The sequence below is a fragment of the Leguminivora glycinivorella genome, chromosome Z (assembly GCF_023078275.1).
Source record: "Leguminivora glycinivorella isolate SPB_JAAS2020 chromosome Z, LegGlyc_1.1, whole genome shotgun sequence".
NCBI lineage: Eukaryota > Metazoa > Arthropoda > Insecta > Lepidoptera > Tortricidae > Leguminivora > Leguminivora glycinivorella.
In genome coordinates this window covers 37,494,331-37,517,376 of record NC_062998.1, presented here as the reverse complement: position 1 = coordinate 37,517,376, position 23,046 = coordinate 37,494,331, and the positions used below count along the sequence as shown (strand labels likewise).

General features: G+C 38.8%; 2 protein-coding genes across 2 annotated transcripts in view; one reads left to right on the top strand and one right to left on the bottom strand.

The window, feature by feature from the left end:
* The window catches only part of LOC125241106 (frequenin-1), a 94,744-nt gene that overhangs the window by 46,551 nt on the left and 25,147 nt on the right, over positions 1-23,046 (bottom strand). The window lies entirely within an intron of this gene.
* Positions 19,103-21,747, top strand: LOC125241104 (keratin, type I cytoskeletal 10-like). Its single transcript, XM_048149422.1, has 2 exons — positions 19,103-19,250; positions 20,496-21,747. Exons 1-2 carry the CDS (start codon positions 19,236-19,238, stop codon positions 21,408-21,410), a joined length of 930 nt encoding a protein of 309 aa, XP_048005379.1. The 5' UTR covers positions 19,103-19,235; the 3' UTR covers positions 21,411-21,747.

Here is a 23,046-nt window from a genome sequence, read left to right as displayed (position 1 = left end):
TTTTTACAAATAAACGTTGCCCCGTTGTGAATACCTTGAGATTTTTTTAGAAAATAATCATTATACTATTTTATTGTGTACCTATCATTGTTATAATCATTAGCAATTAAATACCTGCGAAAAAAAGGAATGCTATAATTTATCAAAACTACACGTACATGTATAGGTTTAAATGCTGCATGTAGAAATAGCAGTCATACGTAATTTGTGCGACAGGAAGAATAAAATTAACAGTAGGTAGTGTGAAAAGCTATGTTTAATTTACGAATTTCTGACAAACTTATAAAAAGAGATATGTCTCTAAAATCTACATACATTAGGATTAACCACTATATTCGCTATAAATAGCGTGCCATCATTTATGATTAAGGTACAGCGGGGCAAATCTCTACTGGGGGGCAATTGTAACTGATCCATTTTTTCCATTATTACACTATGATGTTGAGTTCTCACGCCTGCCATATACAACCGGTGGACACTCTATTTAATAATGCAAACATTGTAAAACTTGAAAAAAATGGATCAGTTACATTAGCCCCCCAGTCGAGATTTGCCCCGCTGTACCTTATTTATAATGAATGTAAACTGTAGCTATAGATTAATACATAATTAAGTTGTTAATTATGATGTTTAAAAAGTTTATAAGGCGATATTTTAGATTTATTTATTTTTTATTTGTTGAAAACATAACATACAGCATTACAGTCAAAACCAAAGCACTGTACAATTCAGTTTATATACCACAAGAATAGAGTCACAGAGAGGTAGATAAGCGCAGGGTTATCAAAAATTATTGGAACTTTGGGTTTTGGACTAACTACCCAATAACTAAGGCCCACCTTCCCACATCTAGCGTCTTGCGAGCGTAGCGTCGGGCCAACTGTATGGAAAAAGACGCCGTGTCGGCGCGACGTCGACGGCTTTGCCATACAGTTGGCCTGACGCCACGCTCGCGAGACGCTAGATGTGGGGGGGCCCTAATCCAAATACTCAACCCAAAATGCTTTGTATTATTTATTATTACTGAAACACACCATTGTTTTAATTTTATGGAACAAAGAAACACCATGTACAATAGGCGAATTTAATGCTAAAAGGCGCTCTTTACCAGTCAACCTGTGAGCGTGCACATCCATCTCGTTTACGCTTACGCTCGGTGAGAGTGAGCGAAGAACACGAATCTCGGGCTTTGAGCGAAGTATTACATAATTCTACGGATTTATTCAGTCAACAATTAGAAAATGTACATGTTAAGTAATACATACACATCAATTGGTCAAATTATAATGCATATCACGAGTGTGATGTCTTGTTGCTTAGTTGTCAGCTTACTCTGCTTGACTAAGGTAGTACTTAACTTACTGTACTTAGGCACACGCGTGACGCCATATACTTAGGGAAATTGCTTTTATTTTCGGTTGTGATGGTTCAGTTCACTTGTACTTACGTATACGCTTTAAATTTGATTGGCTATTGTTAGCTAATGTGTACGAAAGCTGCTTGTATTGCTATATAAGGTCAGATCGGTTATCGGCGTGTCAATCTGTTATATGCAACATGTTTAAAAGTTAGATTAAAAAAGAAAACATAAAACTAGACACGAATAATTCGATCGTTAATGATGATTAGTTTTGGGATCAATTTTGAAGAATGAACCAGCCTCTCAGTGGCTTTGAGGATATTTAACCAGAACACTACCACTTTGGTTGACGAATATGAAATACCTACTTGCCAGTCTTGGTACTAGTTACTTTAATAACATACATAACATGCTCGTAGGTACACACAATTTTCTAGGTACATCAAGCTGTATAACCACAGATGTCATATATACCATAGATCAAGCAAACGTATCTACTTAGCGTGTCAAATGAACTCAGTGAAATCCACTGAGTTGTCCGTCTTTACTCGCAGCTTGCAGCTTTCGGGCGTCAATTTTTGTAAGTTGAAGTCAACCAAAACATAAAAAATGCCTCGTTACGTGATATTCAATTGCAACAACACAAAAATTATGAACAATCAAGAGCCTGAGACATATTTAAAATTACAGGCAAGAATCAACTTCAGTACAAAATTTGACACGCTCGGCCCCTATACAAATAAATGAAGTTTCTTCTATCTAAATTACGTTCTGTGTGTATAACCGTCTTAAATTTATAAACACAAAATTGTGCAAGCAATGGAAACACGAAATTAATAATGCAGAAAGGCACGTACCTACTTTCAGGGCATGTCCCTAAACAAGCCTGAAACCATTTTATTGGCTGTTTTACGGGTCTGGCAACTGCGCAACATACATTTATAAAGAACGAACTACGGACACTACAGCAAGTGAGAAAAACAGCACCTTAAATGTATAAATCTATAATAAATTCAATATAATTCAGTTTGTTGCATTGGCTTCAGCCGAAAATATTGTGCATACATACAGGGAACCTACTAATAGGCATTCATACACAAAAACCTACAAGCAAGAAAAAAAGACGGGACTAGATATTTTAATCAGATTCGCTAAAACATAAATACACTAAGTACTGAACCTACTTAAATAACTTGTTTTAACTAGTATACTTTTCTGTCTAAAATGGCTTCGTAGACAATATTGTATGTACTATGTAGGTACTCCCGAGTGGCTGATTAGGTGAGCACCTACTTCAGTACTCACCTTTCATGTCACGGCATCACGTCTGCTCAACACTTACGGATCTGGGACACGTACCTGTACCTACACATTCGCTTGGCAGTCTACGTAGAGGATCGTCTTAGTTGCTCAGCTTTATTATGGTTGTGTGAATGATAATAGCACCGCCCTATTTTTCACCGGTAAACAGTGGCGTTTCGAATTTGTCAGTTTTAGAGATGTCCCAGTCCCACGTACCGGTTAAACTATTAGCTATATTATTATGTATGGCTTTCCCATCACGGGACAATGGTGTTCCGGACCTTTGTGAGGCGTGCGCGGAGCCGAAGCTATCGCGTAGAGGCCCTTTTGACACTTTAATTAAATGTAAGGGATACACCGAGCGGATGTTGCCCTTGTCCTTATCATGGGACACACGCAGAGGCAGCACCCGCCAAGGTGTAAGAACAATTTGGGAGTTAATATGAAATCTAAAATGAACTGCGCTATTGGATGAAAGTGATGGAATAAACCAAAACGGTATCCAATATTATTTTCAGCAGACGGTGACTCGTGCCCACGAGATGGGCCCCTATTCGACGGCCTAATATCTACGACCGGGCTGTCCTAGCGGGACCCTTCCTGAAAAGCCGCAGTCCTGGGTTCGAATCGAGTTTATAATATAATATATTTTTTGTTTATACAGAACTAGCTTTTGCCCGCGGCTTCGCTCGCGTTAGAAAGAGATAAAAAGTAGCCTATGACACTCTCCATCCCTTCAACTATCCACTTATTCCACTTAAAAAATCACGTCAATTCGTCGCTCCGTTTTTCCGTGAAAGCCGGACAAACAGACACACACACTTTCCCATTTATAATATTAATATGGATTAATTCCGTAAATAAACTTGTTGAAATTGGTACCCAATGGACACATATTACAATATCTACAACGTCGTAAAGGCCAAGATATGCTTTGAGCTTGGCAGATACATGCATTTCCTGGCAAGCGGACAGAAAAATCCCTGTGGATAGGCATGAATAATCTTGAAAAGGTGTTTTGAATAAAATACTAAAAAGCCGACTCGTACTCGTGGGTTTCGTAGAAGGCGACTGTGGGATATGGGTTAAATTGTGGCGTGGGCGAGAGGCTGGCAACCTGTCACTGCAATGTCACAATTTCGTTTTCTTTCAACCCCTTATTTGCCAAGAGTGGCACTGAAGCTTTAGTAGTTTCATGTGTTCTGCCTACCCCTTTATGGGATACAGGCGTGATTGTATGTATGTATGTATGTACTAAAAAGCCGAAAGAGCTTTAGAATACTAGGAAACAGCTACAATACAACGTAAACTGATTGTGAGCAGTATGAGCGTAAAGGACGTGAAAGGTCAACTACGTTCCGTAAGTGAATTAATTTGCTACTATTGTTACCGTGCATTTGATTGGCACTATGACCTAAGTTCCTAACATACTATTAATGGATGTGGGCTCATAATTAAGACAGTTGAATTAATTGAAGCTTAAAACTAAAGTACCTTAAAAATTTAAATAAAACTAAATTAAAATATAATTATAAACTAATAAAAAAGACCTCCGCGAGCTGTACCGGGTGCAAAGGTGCCCATTAAACTTGCCGCATTGCCGCGTTGGATGGCAATGGACAACCTTTGCACCAGGTACGAGCCCGCACGAGCATCGGAGGTCCTTTCCCTCAGCTTAAGACCCAACTCCCGTATGAACGCTATGGCCTCTGACCCCCAACACCCCGTTGTCTCAGTGCTATTATTATTTCCTTTATTTATCTTCCTTCTTAAGTTAGGTTTTGTACAATATGAGTATAAAAGTAAAATAAAAATAACACTTACAAAACAATATAAAACATATAAACACATTATAAAAAAACCGGCCAAGAGCGTGTCGGGCCACGCTCAGTGTAGGGTTCCGTAGTTTTCCGTATTTTTCTCAAAAACTACTGAACCTATCAAGTTCAAAACAATTTTCCTAGAAAGTCTTTATAAAGTTCTACTTTTGTGATTTTTTTCATATTTTTGAAACAAATGGTTCAAAAGTTAGAGGGGGGGGACGCACTTTTTTTTCCTTTAGGAGCGATTATTTCCGAAAATATTAATATTATCAAAAAACAATCTTAGTAAACCCTTATTCATTTTTAAATACCTATCCAACAATATATCACACGTTGGGGTTGTAATGAAAAAAAATATCAGCCCCCACTTTACGTGTAGGGGGGGTACCCTAATAAAACATTTTTTTCCATTTTTTATTTTTGCACTTTGTTGGCGTGATTGATATACATATTGGTACAAAATTTCAGCTTTCTAGTGCTAACGGTTACTGAGATTATCCGCGGACGGACGGACGGACGGACGGACGGACAGACAGACATGGCGAAACTATAAGGGTTCCTAGTTGACTACGGAACCCTAAAAACCTAACCTAGGGTACCGCCAGGGCCCAAGCTGCCGGTGGTTAGGGCTGCAGAGAGAGGAACCGTCGGACTATCCGCGCCGTGTCCAAGATCACCGCCTTCTGCATCTGGCCCTTGATCCATCCACCTAGCGAGAGTCTCTTAAGATGGTGGTCGAGACTCTTCGCTATGAGACCGTTCGCTGAAACGACTATCGGAACAATGATCGTTGAATCAACATCCCACATGGCGGTTATCTCGTGAGCCAAGTCTAAAGTCTAGGTACTTACTGGACTTGTCCTTCTCGGCTTTCACGAGATTCTCATCATGGGGGATGGTGATGTCAACGAGCACGGCCCGGCGTTGCAGTCGATCTATTATCACAATGTCAGGCTTATTGGCTACAATAGTCCTGTCAGTGATAATAGATCGATCCCAATAGAGCGTGGCACGACCATTTTCGAGAACTGGCGCAGGTAAGTACTTGTAATACGGTACTTCGCGGTCCACAAGGCCGTATTGAAGAGCAAGTTGCTGGTGAATAATCCTGGCTACGAGATTATGTCTGTGCAAGTACTCGCCGTTAGCTAGATGAGAACAATTATTATTACTTATATTCTGTCAAACAAGTTTGTCAGTAAATAAGAACAAAGAAAACTATATGCATCCTTTTCTTTAGGGTGCTAGAGAAAAGGTTACCTATAGTTTTCTTAGTTCTTATTTACTGACAGACTTGGTTGACAGAGTATATCAGAAAAATGATAGTAGGTAATAACTTAGGTTAGTTTCCTGAAAACCCCTCGAGGCATTGTACCAAGGATGCTGGCGGCGTTTCCTCGCATTGCTTATACGTAGTGCCAGGAAGTCGCTTGCTCTTCCACGGCGTAGTCAACCAGACGCTTCGCGATTTCTGTTAGAAACTTGTGCGCCCCAGCGCGCCCCTCTTGGACCCCAAACGGTACTAATAAATTAAAATGTACTAACGCCAAACGGCACTAATAAATAAAAATGTATTAACGCCAAACGGTACTAATAAATATCTAAATAAAAATGTACTAACGAAAATTAATGAAAGGATGTTAATTGTACATGCCGTTTATCCTATGTCAAGTTCAACGTTTTTATTTTTAATTGCGAGAAAACTAATTTGAAAAACCGATACTTATCGACTTTTGAGACCGATTAAAGCAAAAATAAGTAGTTAAGTATCTATGTTTTATTTTGGGTATTTCTTACTCTCTTATCATAAAAGTAAACGCTGTAAGTATGTTTGTTCCTTGTAATCCTTCTAGGCGACCTAACCAACGCGTGACAATTTTCATACACTTTACCAGACTCCGTTTTCTAAACGGGACTGTGGAAGATAATGATACATAAATAATAAGATAGAACCATAATGACCACAGGAAATAGTACATTACGATACAAGTGCGGAAAAAAGGAAGTTTTTTGCACGTGTATCGTACGACGTTTTTTAGTACAGATGGCCTCCGAAGTTTCGACCTGACAAGAAATGAACCACTTCTCGCACTAGGGCGTAAAAAAACTCCATCTGTACTCAAAAATATATAACTTATTAAGGATTATAATATATATATTTCAGTGCAGATGGTCGTTTTTTTACGCACTAGTTCGAGAAGTGGTTCATTATATAACAGGTCATCTGTCACTCTCACACTGACATACTTGCTAAAGCGTGACGGATGCTTTATCCATGTGGATAAGTGATAAAATTGGCTGTACGCCGGCAGGTCGAAACTTCGGAGGCTCATCTGTACTGAAAAACGTCGTACGATACACGTGCGAAAATGAAATTCGTAACTCGTGTCGATTTAAAACACTCCCTTCGGTCGTGTTTTAATTTATCGCCACTCGTTTCGAACTTCCTTTTTTTCGCACTTGTATCGTAATGTACTATTTTATCCGGACGTGTCGGGGCCTTTATAGCGTTCCTGGTCAACGGGTTCGGGGGTTTTCATAAGTTCACGGACGTCCTATAAGGCACGAGTGATCCTATAAGGGTTCCGTTATTCCATTTTGAGGTCCAGAATCCTAAAATAAATAATATTTTTTTAATTTCTATATAATAGTAGCCTTTTGTCAAATACAATGTAGCCTTGGCTTACTTTAACCAAACAAATAGGTCAGTGAATAGATCCGAATAAAGATAGTCTGACATCAATTTTTGAAGTGATATTACCTAGTACACCTACTGAATTAATTTCAATCAGCTTTAGTTTTTGTAATTCGATTGTCAGTCAGTCGCCTCAGTCGGCCTTCAGTGAGATAATTAAGAACTTGGTGGTGCAACACTTGAAGAGCGGTATATTTTTGTGTAGCCCAAAAACTTTACTCTGCACGGTTCATTTGATTATGGCTTCCACTTTACATTCAATCTTCTTTGTGTAGCTAGTTCGTATGTGTGTTAAATAGTAGTATCTATCATCTGTTAAACCATGGTAGAAGTTTTAGGTATAGATCTCTTTAAATATTCTAATATAAACTAAGACGAAGGTTACTTATAAGTTCTAGGCAAGTACTTTTTTCCATAGCTCATAAAGTGTCTAAATTTATTAGTAAATGATATTTTAAGTATGTATTTTTCAAGTATTCCTCAGTACCTACATTTATTTAACCCATAAACTGTAAAATAGTACATTACGATACAAGTGTGGAAAAAGGTAGTTCGAAACGAGTGGCGATAAATTAAAACACGACCGAAGGGAGTATTTTAAATAGAAACGAGTTACGAATTTCCTTTTCTCACGTGTATCGTACGACGTTGTTCAGTACAGATGGCCCTCCGAAGTTTTGACCTGACATATTTATAATGAACCACTTCTCACACTAGTGCGTAAAAAATACCATTTGTAAGGTGCATTACGGTAATTCCGAATGACAGAAATGCTCTGGTAAATCCGAAAGGGAAATCTTGATATGATGGAAATAATGGTGATTTTTATGCGACTTTCGGAATTAAGTAAAAAGTACTCGTTTTATAATTTATCGCCACTCGTTTCTAACTTCCCCTTTTACGCACTTGTATCGTAATGTACCTACTATACTCTCCCACAAAAAAACCTTAGCATCAGACCTTGTTGAAACAGGTAATTTATATCGTGATGCGGCTAGTTCCACATTTCCACAGTAACTTGCTCAGAATTACCATTATGAATCATGATTAACACACTAAATAATTGCAGGCTGATAATGACAAATATGCTTCCGTAAAGGAAGAAGGCTTTGTCAAGTTTACGTCAGTTCACAAAAAATACTACGGCAATTATAAATTACTACTAGTAGGCAGCAGCGGCTGATCCATACAAGCCGATTCCCACAGGCTTGCCTAAAATTGATTACCAGTAAAATACCTAATGTAAAGGTAGGTCTCTTTTAGCCAAGCTCAGTGTTGCCTAGCAGAAATTTTCACCAGCCGCCACTGCTAGTAGGTAAAGTACGTTTTTTTTGCAACTAAGTATAAACTTTAGCTTATCCAGAATACAATTATGTATATATTACTAGCTTTACCCGCGGCTTCGCTCGCGTTAGAAAGAGACAAAAAGTAGCCTATGGACAAACAAACAGACACACACACTTTCCCATTTATAATATTAGTATGGATTATCGATAGCTTATTTTCTGAGTATCAAATAAAACATCTAAGTAATTTTAACCCGGAGAGGATCAAGCGCCGAAGAAAAGAATGATTGATGCATATTAATATTAACGACTCAGGCAGAGCCGTTTCGTGAAATTCAAAAAACTATGAAGTGTTCTGAGTCGTAAATAGTTATCTCTTATAAGGTGCATTAGGGTAATTCCGAATGACAAAAATGCTCGGATAATTCCGAAAGGGGAATCTTGATATGATGAAAATAATGGTGATTTTTATGCGACTTTCGTAATTATAGACGACTTTCGGAATTACCCTAATGCACCTTACATATAGAATGTGAAGGATCATCTTATGATAAGCAATTACCGGCGCCTAAATAATCATTAGGTAGATACGGAAATTAAAAGTGTGTAATTCGGAAAGCGTGGATCCTATATTAAGGAGTATTATAATTTATTAAGGAGGATTATAAAGTGAATGTTTAGAAAAGGTCACATCAAGGTTCGTCGCTTCTATTTAGTATAAATCTTGATTGGGTAATGACGACCTCCAACCGATAACGAGAAGACAGCGAGGGAAAATTATCTTATTAATTCAGTTACGTATCTAAATCGCTTCAGATTACCATAAGGTCCGCGCTCCAGTGCGACTATAAAGAGCGAATTTTATTAAGTAATACAATCAATATCATATTTATAGGACTGAATGAAAAACAAGTAATTGCTTAATTAGTGATAATTTGTGAAAACATATCTATGAAGAAGGACAATAAGAAAAATAAAACAAAATATTACACGTGAGATAAAATCAAGGAACATAACATCAATAATTTCAATTAACAATATATAACAAACAAATCTTGACACTAAAAACTGAGCGAAATTCAATTTTTCGATGGGAATTGAACTTTCGTCCCTACACTATCAATAAAATTTTAAGTGTTATGGCTCGTTGATGGTTCCGCTAACGTCAAGGTTTAGGATCGCACGCGTTTTATGAAGAGAATTAGCCGGTGAGCCTTAAATTTTTCAAATTTGCTGCCTTTTTTAAGTGGCAGGATTTGGTTGACCGTCTATATATTAAACAAAACATGCAAAAGTATGACAAATCTCAGCATTTGCTGCATAACAGACCAGCCATAAAGTGTCATCATCATCCTCCTTGCGTTATCCCGGCACTTGCCACGGCTCATGGGAGCCTGAGGTGCAGCCATAAAGTGTATCATATTGTAGCATTAAATAAAAAATATACAGAAACGTTATTTACCCTGTCATTCCTAGTAACAGAGAAATTAGAGTGACTTGACGTTACTAACGAGTATAATGAATGCTCTTCTAGAAAGACTTCTCCTTCTCTCTCGTTTCGTATCTTAAGCATATATATCGCGCCGATCTCGCATCGCTGATGGCCTGAGTGCGGATGGTTAACGCGGGGTCGAACTTCGTATAGTTCAAGGTACGAGGTCAGATTGTAACCATTTCTACGACAGCGTCTCAGTGACATACCTTTAGGTAGCTTATGCAGTTGTGGAAAGGGATTTAAGAAACTCTAAACTTTGTACATATACCGGCTCACATTGTGCCACATTTTCCGGCCTTAAAGAAATTGTAAATTTAAAATGAAAAAATCGGGATGGAATTGTTAGTTGGCTCTAACTACTGGCTTGAAAAAAAATACCAGGAGGACCTAAATTAGCTTTTACACTTTTTTATCGCCACTGTATTTCCAGTTCTGAATGTAGCACAGCTTCTTGCGAACCCCTTCTAAAATAACTTTTACAAAAAAAGTTTTCACCTTTTTTGCTGCACGATTCTACATCAACCGTTAGTCGTCAATGTGTGATAACTCTTCCCGTACTCCTTAGGATACCCTTGATTTGGGCATTAAAAAGCGCTGGTAGCCTAGCGGTAAGAGCGTGCGACTTCCAATCCGGAGGTCGCGGGTTCGAACCCCGGCTCGTACCAATGAAATTTTCGGAATTTATGTGCGAAATGTCATTTGATGTTTGCCAGTCGCTTTTCAGTGAAGGAAAACATCGCGAGGAAACTGGGCTAATTAGTTGTCAAAGCGGACCCCAGGCTCCCTTGAGCCGCTAGCCGTGGCGATATGCCGGGACAACGAAAGGAGGATGATGACCCTTGATTTGGGCATAATATCCTTCCTATGTTCTGTCTCTGACTTGATTCCGCTTCAACTCACTATGCCAAAGAAACAGTGAAATGTATGAAGATCAAAAACATGAACTAAACCCACATTATGGGATACACGTCCGCACAACGAGCGTTGTTGGGCCTAAGACAAGCGTATATTAAGGCAGACGAGGAGAGTTCTTAGAAACATAGATGACTTATGCGGAAACTGGAGATTGAGAGAAATTAAAGGAAAAAAATATTTTGGAAGATGTTCGGAAGAAGCTGGACAGTCAGAACTGGAAACACATTGGCAACAAAATAGGGTACAATTAAACTAATTTAGGTCCTCCTGGTGAATCTTTTCCAGTCAGATTATAGCTAGCTAAGTAAGTTTTCTCCGTTTTATCGGTTGAAAATTTTCAGTTTCTTTTCGTTACAGCCTTTATACAACGGTCGCATATATAAGGTCCTAATTTATTAGATGCAGATATTTTTACAGCTGATAGTACTCGGTCTCTGGCGGTCTAGCACAACTGGCACTCTCGCCCGCGAGTCCATACTTGAAGTCGCGCTTGATGTATGGACTCGCGCACGACAACGCAAGTTGTGCTAAACCGCCTGGAGTATATTAAACCGTGAAACATTATAGCTTTTACGATGTTTTTTTGGAGAAAACGGAAAAACAAATTTGCTACGTAAAAACACCCTGTTTATGTGATTATTAAATGAAAACTCATTGAACAGATTCTAGTACCTCTTTTACGTACCACTTAACTGTAACTGGCCACTTCAATGACATGTGCAGTTTTCCCGCCGAACCTTTACGACATTTACAACAAACAATTGTTGACATGACAGAGAGTGTTATTGTGACATGTGATAATGCACATGATGATTTTTTTAGACGAAATTATAAATATTTTTTTTGTTAGGAAAATGAAATCAAAAGAGTTCCTTGAAAAGATTTCTTAATTTATATTTAAAGTTAATTATTTTAATGTAAAGTATCATGTGTTAAAATATCTGCAACTAATAAATTAGGACCTTATATAAAAAACTATATATATTTTCAGTATATATTTTTTCTACTCCAGGCCCCGTAGCCGAATGGCATTTCTCCGACGCCAAACGAAAGCGATACGCCGCTGGCTCTGTCGCGCCAATACGCAAGCGCGATAGAGATAGATATCTACTAGCGCTTCGTTTCGTGAGCGTTTCGTGAGCGATTGTGCCATTCGGCTAGCCACCCTGAGCTTGTTATTCATCGTTTACAGTGTGGTTCATAGATCTTTAAAAACCTACTAAATGCCAGCCCCCGGCCGGTTCCCCGCGCACCCACGCATACATAAGACGCTACGGGAGCGAAAATGCTAAAATGGAAAGGAGTCCCCCTTTCAATTTGGGAATTTCAGTTAAATATACTAGTGTTATTAACTAGATTTATCGAAAAAAAAAATGTCCATAAGAACAACTCAGTTAAAAGATATTGCGAAATAAAACTTTAAAACCGAGGTTCTGCTCTCGACTGTTTCCTCCTTCAAAACTTATTTAAATGGAACGAAACTTGTGTATCGGACCTCGGACCGTTTAGATTTTTTCGCTAATACCGATCTTGAGTATCACACCTTTTTTGAGTCATAATGAAAAAGGCCGTTTTTAGAAATTTTTGATTGGCTCTAGCGTCTTTTAAAATAAAAATAGCAAAAAAATCAAAACGGTTCGACACAGATAAAAATAATAATAATCTGTGTTGAAAAAATCATTGCTCTAACTTCAAAAACCAGGAAGGAAATAAATAAATGAGTGAAGGAACAGGGTACGTAGCCGAATGGCACAAACGCTCACGAAACGAAACGCTCGTAGATATCTATCTCTATCGCTCTTGCGTATTGGCGCGACAGAGCCAAACTACCTTTCGCGGCGTTTCGTTTTCGTTTCGCGGCGCAGAAATGCCATTCGGCTACAGGGCCTGGGTGCGTAGCCGAATGGCACAAACGCTCACGAAACGAAACGCTCGTAGATATCTATCTCTATCGCTCTTGCGTATTGGCGCGACAGAGTCAAACTACCTTTTGCGGCGTTTCGTTTTCGTTTCGCGGCGCAGAAATGCCATTCGGCTACAGGGCCTGGGTGCGTAGCCGAATGGCACAAACGCTCACAAAACGAAACGCTAGTGCTAGTAGATATCTATCTCTATCGCTCTTGCGTATTGGCGCGACAGAGCCTTCGTTTACGTTTCGCGTCGCAGAAATGCCATTTGGCACCAGATGGAAAGGCGACGCCGACGCGTCATAATACAGGAAACAATGTGAATTCCATGAAAGTTATTCTAGAAAACTAATAAAAAGTAAGTGCATGGTCGTAGAAAAAGTGTTGTAGGTATGTAACGGTGTTTAACTGAGTCAAAGTCAAAAAATACTCGTGGCGTCTTTATTAACAATTTTTGGCTTCTCCTCAAATTTTCATCCACGGGTCCACGGCACTCGCCTTTTTTGATCTCTTTTAAACGCCGGTTGCATAATAGTATTTTATGCAACGGGCGTTTAAGTGAGGTCAAAAAAGACGAGTGGCGTGAGTATTAACAATTTGAGGCGAGGCCGAAAATTGTTAATAAAGACGCCACGAGTATTTTTTGACTCAGTTAAATACCGTTGCATACAATACTTTTTCTACGACCATGCACTTACTTTTTAATAGTTTTATAGAATAACTTTCGTGAAATTCGCACTATTTCCTGTATTTTGACGCGTCGGCCTCCCCTCTGTTCCTGCCTCATCCTGTCGCTCGCACTCCCCCGCGCCGCCGCCAGCCCCCGGCGCCCCGCGCCCCCGCTATATCCCTTAAAGGCTTCCTAACAGTGCTTTAAGAGCTATATCGTATGCGTGGGTGCGCGGGGCGCCGGGCGGGGGCGGGCATCTTTTATGTAGGGTTTTAACGATCTATGCACGACACTGTAAATGACGAATAACAACACGGGAGTAGAAAAAATACTATATTGCTTCCACATTGTTTTTTTTTTCAGATATTCTTAAATCTAAAATTGTGTCACACTATAGCACCCTGTAAGGGTATTGCAATTGTATCTATTGCTTATACTAAAATCTCGTAATATTGCTCATTTTACTATTAATAAAAATTGGTTGCTATTACTAATATGATCTCGTAATATTGCTCATATTAAAAATGGTTTGTCTAAATAAAATGTTATGAAAAGAACTAAAGGAGTATGCATTAGTATAATTCTACTCGATCGATACTCTATTTACGATGCCTACGCCCCTTTATTCAAGGAGAAAATATAATTTACCTCAAGAACGTGAGGGGCGTGGGGGGTAGCGATGGGTAATGTGACTTAAGCTCTCCGCACCACCGGTGCACGGTTTGCAGCCTTAACTTGCATTTTATGTTATTGATTGCATTTGGCCTCTGGAGATAGATACAACTCGTCTATATTAGACATTTCTTTATATTGCTTGATATTTCCGCTAATAACGAGTAATTTCAATATTTGACGGTGGTATCTGTGCCTTGTTTGCAAAACAAGTCTTGCCCTGAAGTTTTTAGTTTAGCTCTGTTAATGTACCTACCTACTCAATATTAAAATTAATTCTTATTGGTCAATGTAAACCTATGAGTTTGAACCGAATGAGGCGTCACAATTTTGTGTAAGCAAAAAATATATCTAACTACGTATTTATAATAAATATACTTGTTTGCCTCGGCTTCTTACTTAGTCATAATAGGACATAACAAAAAATAAAACCGCCTTAAAAATAAGCGCGTTACAAAACAAGGAGAAACTAAAAAGCAAAAAATAATAAACCTTTGAATTCAGATTTCTTATCGTATTGCAATAATCTAAACATCCAAATTATAAACAAATCAATTATTTTTGTAGTCGGTACCAGACCTGTTCGTCGCCTTGCTATTGCCTGTTTGCCTCACCCAACCATACACAGGCTGGTACCGACTCCAAAAATAATTGATTTGTTTATAATTTGGATGTTTAGATTATTGCAATACGATAAGAAATCTGAATTCAAAGGTTTATTATTTTTTGCTTTTTAGTTTCTCCTTGTTTTGTAACGCGCTTATTTTTGAAGGCGGTTTTATTTTTTGTTAAAAAGTTTATTTATTTGTTGATTTTTAGTGGTTCCTATTGATATTATATGTATCAGTCCGAATATATGCACACTAGTGAAAGAATTATCCTTTAACTCCTAACCATTGAGGAGTTGACCTTCCATCATCAGCTCAGCCACATAAAATTATTACCATCAGGCGTAAATACTGGTGTACCTTTGAAAAATACACTAAAAACATTACATGTGCCTATAACATTTGAAGAGTTCCCTCGATTTCTCCAGGATCCCATCATCAGACCCCGACTTGGTGCCAATGGGACCATCTCGGGGTTATACCCGTACGATCAAAAAAAAATTTTTGAAAATCGGTCTACAATTCTTAGAGATATCGAGTAACATACATACAAAAAAAAAAAAAAAAAACATTCAGTCGAATTGAGAACCTCCTCCTTTTTTGAAGTCGGTTAAAAATACAAAGCAACAATATTAAAATGACTAGAAAAGTTGTTATTAAGACTGTGGCAACTTTTGAATCAGAAAACCTGAAATTAATAAAATCTTTAGTAGGTAGTAAGGACGGTATATACCGGGACTGACAAAGCTCATACAAAAAAGTGTACCCCAGAAGATATATGGGCGTTTTAGGGATAAAACTAGATGGCGCTGTTTCGTAGCCTGGAAGTGGAAAAATCGTATATTTCCCAAATATTTTTGCGGGTATTATTTTATAAGAACACATGGCATATTTCTTTATTTTAATATTGATATCACCCGATATCACGCTAATAAACATTTAAAAAAAAAATTGTAGGCATCATCACTGTACTTATAGTTACGATAGTATAGCTAGCTACTTAGGATATGATTATGAAAGCGTAAGCGATTGTGACGTTAGCTAGGGACCTACTCAGGTTTGCTAGATTGTAAGTTTACATTATCGAAGAAGCAACGAAGCGAAGCGTTTGTTCATTTTGGGAGAGGGAGAGAAAAGCGATTTGAATACGTCCGTGTACACGTACACTATACGTGTACAGTCTGTACTTGTGCCGTAGCCGAAAGGCATTTCTGCGACGCGAAACGAAAACGAAACGCAGCAAAAGGTAGTCTGGCTCTGTCGCGCCAATACGCAAGAGCGATAGACATAGATATCTACATACGTTTCGTTTCGTGAGCGTTTGTGCCATTCGGCTACGTGCTCAGCTGTACACGCGCTCCGGCAAGTCTGTCAATGCGTGAGAACATCCATCTGGTAGTGTAGGTATTGTTAAATGGTCGTGTTGTGTTATAGGAATCACGCGAACCTAGTATCCGTCATTCAATCGAAATTACGATATTCATTTGGGACACCGACCTATTCTCGGAAAACGTATAAAAACTAAAAAGATGTGTTTTCTCAGAGATACTAGCTAAGTAAATCGATTTTTCGCCTACTACAAACCTCCATTTACCAAATTTCATAGGAATTGTTATTCGTTAAATAGATGAAATGGGGCAGCTTATTTAACAAGATTTGTGTTTGATGATGACTTTTTACTATTGGTCCCACGTTCTTTTACGTGTTTGATAAATGATTGAAACCCGGAACTTGGTAACCTTTGAATTCATTGTAAAGACTCTGGACACAAATGGGTCACTCTAATTCACTCGTCGCACCAACAAATTCGGAATAAAACTTCAAACTTTTGCGACCGAGTAAATACGAAGGTTAGAAACAAAGTTCGTGGTGTGGTTTGGTGAGTATGTTTAGGTATGTGTGGTTTGGTTAGATACCTACTTTATCACTCTCCTAAAATTTATTTTAATTTTAAAGACTACATTCATGAATTATAATTAAATACGATAGGTGTCTTATGTGTGGAAAAATGTGGCAATGACAACAAGAGGTATTAAATAATATCTGCCACAATTAATTTCTACGAAGCTCTTAATCTCTCGAAACATTTTTTCAACACATTTCATTGAACCGCTTTTAGGTTCATAAGTCAAGAATTACACACTTGTGCCTTTTTAGTATATTATCGCACTTGGTCGTACTCGTAACGAATCAAAACTAGTCGCTAATAATATCGGAGACGGAGGCTTCTTAAATTGGTCAAGCACTTAATATAAAACGTCCTCAGGCGCCGGTTGGTAGCATCTCAGATTTTGGAGATTTATTAATTGTTTCAGCCAGTAAAACCTAATTAATATGCCAGTTTCGTGTTTTTCCTATATCGGGGGCAAATAAACGACCTAGCTGCTAGGCTTTATCTCTGGAAAAACACGCTTTTTTATTTTTTATATTTTTTCTCCCAAAATTGTTTATAACCGTGGCCGAAGGACATAGGTGTCGGTTTCTGCTCCGCAAAAATTTCCCAACTTTCCCAAATGTCCAGAATGACGTTATTCCGTATACCTACTTACCACCGAATTATTTTCAAGTATATTATAATATTTACGTCTAGTTAACTGTCAGGAGATATAAAAGGTCCTATTATCATATAACCTAACTCATTAAATAAGAAATGTAAAATTGACTAACTTGCTATATATACCCTCATCAGGGTCCATAAGGGACTGTAATATTATTTATAAAAATTGTATGAATACCATGGTTGCAATAAATAATATTATTATATTATTATATATTCACGACCGCGCGGTCTGTCCTTATTTGTGTGATGAGCACAGATATTTGTTCCTTAGTCACGGATGTTTTCTATGTATTTAAGTATTTATATCGTTGTCTGAGTAGAGTACCTACACAAGCCTTCTTGAGCTTACCGTGGGTCTTAGTTAATTTGTGTAAGAAGCCCTAGAATATTTATTATTTATGTAATTTAACAGAGGAATTTTAAATATTTTTTTACTACTTAAAACACTCGCAACATACAGTGACCTCTTTGATATATTCACGTACACAAAACAGCATTTTTGACAAAAATAAGTAGCCATATCAGTCGGCCAAATGCAGGGTATATGTGTCCAGTAGTTTGTACCAGTGATACAAACAGTGTAAGTACCTCTCACTTCCACAAAAGTGAATTCAAAGGCATTGTAGCTTTATTACCGCATTAAAAACACGTAACGGAGCATGTTCTGCGATACATGACACGGCGTTTAACATTTGTATAAATAATACCTATTTTTCTATGCTTAATTACATACCTACTTAGCTTAATATGTGAATACGTATTTTTTTTTTCTAAATCATGTAGATAAACATTCACAATACTTACCTACCTAGTGTTTAACAAAAACTTTTTTTTTTACTATCACTTTCCAGGGGTTAGTTAGCAGGACATTTGATTAATACAGGATGTTTATTGGGTAATTTCTACAATTTCATCAAACCCTCAATTTTCATTCCTGTTTGTATAACAATATAATTTTTAAGAGATAAACATTATTAGACTAGAAAAGTTACGAGGGTCAGGGTATAAGATTTTTCTGCATATCTATAGATTGTCGATTGTCGAAAAGTCTAAAGCTGAGTTTAGACGAGAATAACTTGCTCGTCTAAACTCAGCATTAAGCAAAATCTTCCTTCGTCCTTTAGTACTTAGGATTATTTATACAGGATTGACTATCGTTTATCGCTATTCTATAGTGTTACTACTGTTTATTTTCTCAACGAAATATTTTCTCACCCAACCATTGATGTTTTATTAAATAATTAGGCAATTTATAAAAGTCCACTAACAAAACGGTATTTTATTTAAATCAAAAGTATTCGTAACACGGTATAGGTGTAAAGATATTAAATTCACTAATAAATCACAGTTGCCTGTTATTCAAATCGAATATCAGATATGGTGTTAAATTTATTAAAAAGCTGATTCGATTTGTACATTGCTTTCATAATCCATTAAACGAGAATTTCTCAGTCCTTTAAAATTGTTTGATTTGCGACGCATTTCAATAAGAGGGTCGGATTAAGAGCACCTGAGCACGCGATAGGACGAGCATTGGTGCGCTAAATTACTCGTAGCAGCACCCTAATTCAAATGTTATAATAGCAACTTCAACAGCTTACATATGAGTCCTCTATGGTGTCGCTACCGGCGCCATGTGTGTGAGCGAGCGTTTGGGTCTAAGGCGGCGTACGGAATGCCCACCGCGCAAGCCGTAGACCTCGTCGAAAAGAAAGGACCGTATACATGTTAAATAATGACGATAGTTGCACGTTACTGAGTGAAATGTTCGGAGGGATGGAGTATTCTGACAGATGAGCACCTTGGTATTTAAGAGCGGGTCGGCATGCCGAATGTCATCAGTTAACTCGAGATCACCGCAACAGGAACATCACAAGTGCAGTGTTCCACTTGGACAGTCACAGCTAAGGGCCTAGCAGTCCATCAATTTACCAAACACAATATGCGCGCTTTTGTGGTAAGTGAATTTGCCAAATCATTTCACAATTAAGACCCTGGTGTCCCTGGTGCAAACATTTTTTTTTAAGTTTTGCACGTGCGATATAACACGATTATCAGGGTTATTATTAGTCAATTCAATTAATTATCCGATTAACTGGTAGAGTTAATAACTTATAGTTAGAAACACATAGGCACAAAGGTATATAAGACATAATACAAGTGTAGTAAAATCCTGTTTAATAAAAATAATACGTTTATTTTATGGGTTGGTAGGTCAGATGACAATCGCTTTCGATAAAACTATTGCCTATGTCAATTCTTGGGATTTGTTGCCAAGCGGACCTAGACGTCTCATGGATGGAGCCGTTGCATACAGCCGGGAAAACGCGAGGTGGATGATTAAACAAAGTACAATTTGTTTACTTCAAAGTCCTAAATGGCCTAAAGAAATGTGATTTTTAAGACCAGGAATAAAATTGTTATATAGGTTTAAAGTTTAAAATGTGGACTCCAAAAATCTAAACGAGAAAAAGCCAAACTGCGACTCTTTTTTTAACATAGGTAGAACTCTATAAAATACGAAGTCATAAATTCGGCTGTAAGTAGGTACAGTTTAAATCCCAGCCGCGTAAAGCACTTTATAATTATTTATGTCGGGTATCAGTGTCACCTCTTCGGGCTAGAAACGCAATCAGTAATACGTTTACGCTTTTAGTAACCGTTCCCATTTTTTCTGGAACTGTCTAATTTTAATTATGAAAAGTTAATGTAATTATACCCAAAATGCTTTGCGACTGTTTGATGCCCTGCTATTTTATTGCTTTCGTATGTTTTAAATATGCAAAGTCAGTTAATTATTTAGGTGGACCCATAGGTCACGTAAACGAAAGGTTCTGTCTATTTATTAATTTGTAGTGTTTAAGTGTTGGTTGTAGGTAATGCAGATAATTATAGGAGAGTTATTTTACTGTGTTACGAGAGGCCTCATAATTATTTATTACCACAGGAACATCAGGTTAAGAAAAATGGTGAATACGTATTTGCTTATGAATATCGGCTGATTCGTTTCGTCACCTGGTCGCCGGCGCTTATAAGTACCACGTGTCATTCAAGTAGCTCCCAATAGCCTCGACTTAATCTGATACAATGTCAAAAAACGTTCATACTTTTACCTTTATTATGCAATTTGTGAAAAATGTGACCTACATTACTCAACTTGCCAAAGTGTTCGTAATGTTTACGCTGTTGTGTCTTGTTACAGGTACTCGCCTGCGTGGCGTTGGCTTACGGCCGGCCCGAGCCGCCGGTCGGCTACAGCTACTCATCCCCCGCCCGCGCGCCATCTGGCAGCTATGGGGCTCCATCCCACGGAGGGCACTCCAGCGGAGGCATCTCTCTAGGAGGACACACCGGCGGAATTTCTTTGGGTGGCCATTCTGGAGGTCTGTCGTTCGGCGGCGGTCACTCTGGAGGTCTGTCGTTCGGCGGCGGCCACTCGTCTGGGGGACACTCACTTGGTGGCGGCAGCATTGGCGGTGGCTCATTTGGCGGTGACTCCGGTTTCGGTGGTGGCTACGCCGGCGGTTACTCCGGTGCTCCTTTGGTACAAAAACACATCTACGTCCATGTTCCTCCCCCGGAACCTGTCGAGCACCACGCTCCTAGGATTTCCCCGGTAGCTCCTCCTCAGAAACACTACAAAATCATTTTCATCAAAGCCCCGACTCCCCCCAGCCCTACCGCTCCCATCATTCCCGTGCAGCCTCAGAACGAAGAGAAGACCCTTGTTTACGTGTTGGTTAAGAAACCCGAAGAACAACCCGACATCGTCATCCCCACCCCGGCTCCCACCCAGCCTTCCAAACCCGAAGTATATTTCATCAAATATCAAACCCAGAAGGAATCCGGTGCCATCGGTGGTGGCGCTATTGGCGGCGGTGCTATTGGCGGCGGTCTCGGTGGTGGAATCGGCGGAGGTGACTTGGAAGGCATTGCCATCTCGGGCGGCGACTCCGGTATCAGCGGCGGCGGCGCTCACGGCGGGGCCGACATCAGCGCTGACTTTGGCGCCAGCGGTGGCGACGACAGCGGATCCGACGGTGGACACGGTGGCCAGGGTGGTGCTAGCAGCGCTCAATATGGTCCTCCCGGTCATGTAGCTGGACCCCTTCATTAAATATAGAAGTAATATGAAATTCGAGCGGTAGCCAGTTCAAACTATCCTATTTATTTAAAACATGTATTTAGGTACAGTGCCAATAATACTTGAAAAACATAAGCAATGGTGAATCAAATTATGTCTCATAAAAGATGAACTGCGCCTGCTGCTATCTGGCTACCGAACGCTTTGTACATAGTCACCCAGTGTTCATATGTGAGGTCATTCGCGCAAGAGGAAGCATAATTGTCTCATCGCATCTCATTGTCAACTTGTTATTAGTGCACAGTGTTACTGTTACGTTTTGTATGATAAATATAGTATTTTTATTTTTGTATTAAAAATGTCGATGCAATACCTTGTTTTATTTTTCGATACCTAAATGGGGAATAGTGGTTTGAACAGTAATTGCGTCATTGCCGAAAGTGGTCGTGAAAGGTTGCCCTGGCCAGAATGGAGCAGCACCGATGGCGCGCTGGATTCCTTTCTCGTTCTCGACCGGTATGATTAGTCTGAACATTATATATAAATTGTGAACAATCGCAGTGGTTAAGTTTATAGGGAGTTGCGCAAGTGAGTGTAACGAGTCGAACTGTATCTCGGTGTCGACAGGCACGGCGCGGCCGCGCGGACGTCCGCCGGGCCGGCGGCCGGCGGCCGGCGCCCGCGCTCGCGGCTCTCGGTAATGGTCCCGTTAATGGATCATACGTGTAATTACACTTTCGTTATAATTTAGTAGACGTCGGTAATCTTACATAATCTGTACACATCTTCACATAAACGATTCATTATATTTTTTATGGCCTCCAATTCGGCCATTCGAATACGGATGTTTCGACACAGAAAGAACAGATCAGTTCAATAAATATAGTCATTTTAATATAGATCCTTGTATGTTAAAGTATATTTTTACGCAACATATTGAATTAATATGATTGAAGCATATTATACAGTGTGTAAGCCTTATACCGGACCGGGCGATAAATTAAACCCGACATAATAAAAATATCATTAATAAAGAGGTGTTTTTAAGTTAATCTTAATTTTCAACCCATATTCATAATTTAGTACTAACATAGTTTTAAGGATTTGTCATCATCATCATCATCATATCAGCCCTTTATCGCCCACTGCTGAGCATAGGCCTCTCTTCTAGTATGCCACTTCTCCCGGTCCTGGGCTAATCTCATCCAGTTGTGACCCGCAGTTTTTCGAATGTCGTCGAGCTAACGGATGCCAGGCACTTCTAACATTCGTTAGCGGCCACCATTCCGTTAAAATTTTGGTAAGGATTCGTGATATGTACTAACACTCGATGGATTTTAAAAATTCGAAAATAAATATATTGATTAATTGATTTATAATTCACGTAAGAAAAAATCTCAGCAGCAATATACTTGTACAGGGTAGGCCAAACATTTTAGCACATAGCAAAACTGAATTTGTTGAAAACTATTAGAGCTAGAGGCGGGAAAATTACAGGAAACTATATTGTGTCACGTAGTGCAGTTTTTGTTTGAAATGGAGCGTTTCTCGGGAAAACAGCGTGCTTTTTGTGTTAAGCAATTTTATAACAACGACGGTTCCTACGTTACTGAACGACGCCTATTTTAGAGTTGAATACGGATTATGCCGTTTTAACTGAGTATCCAAG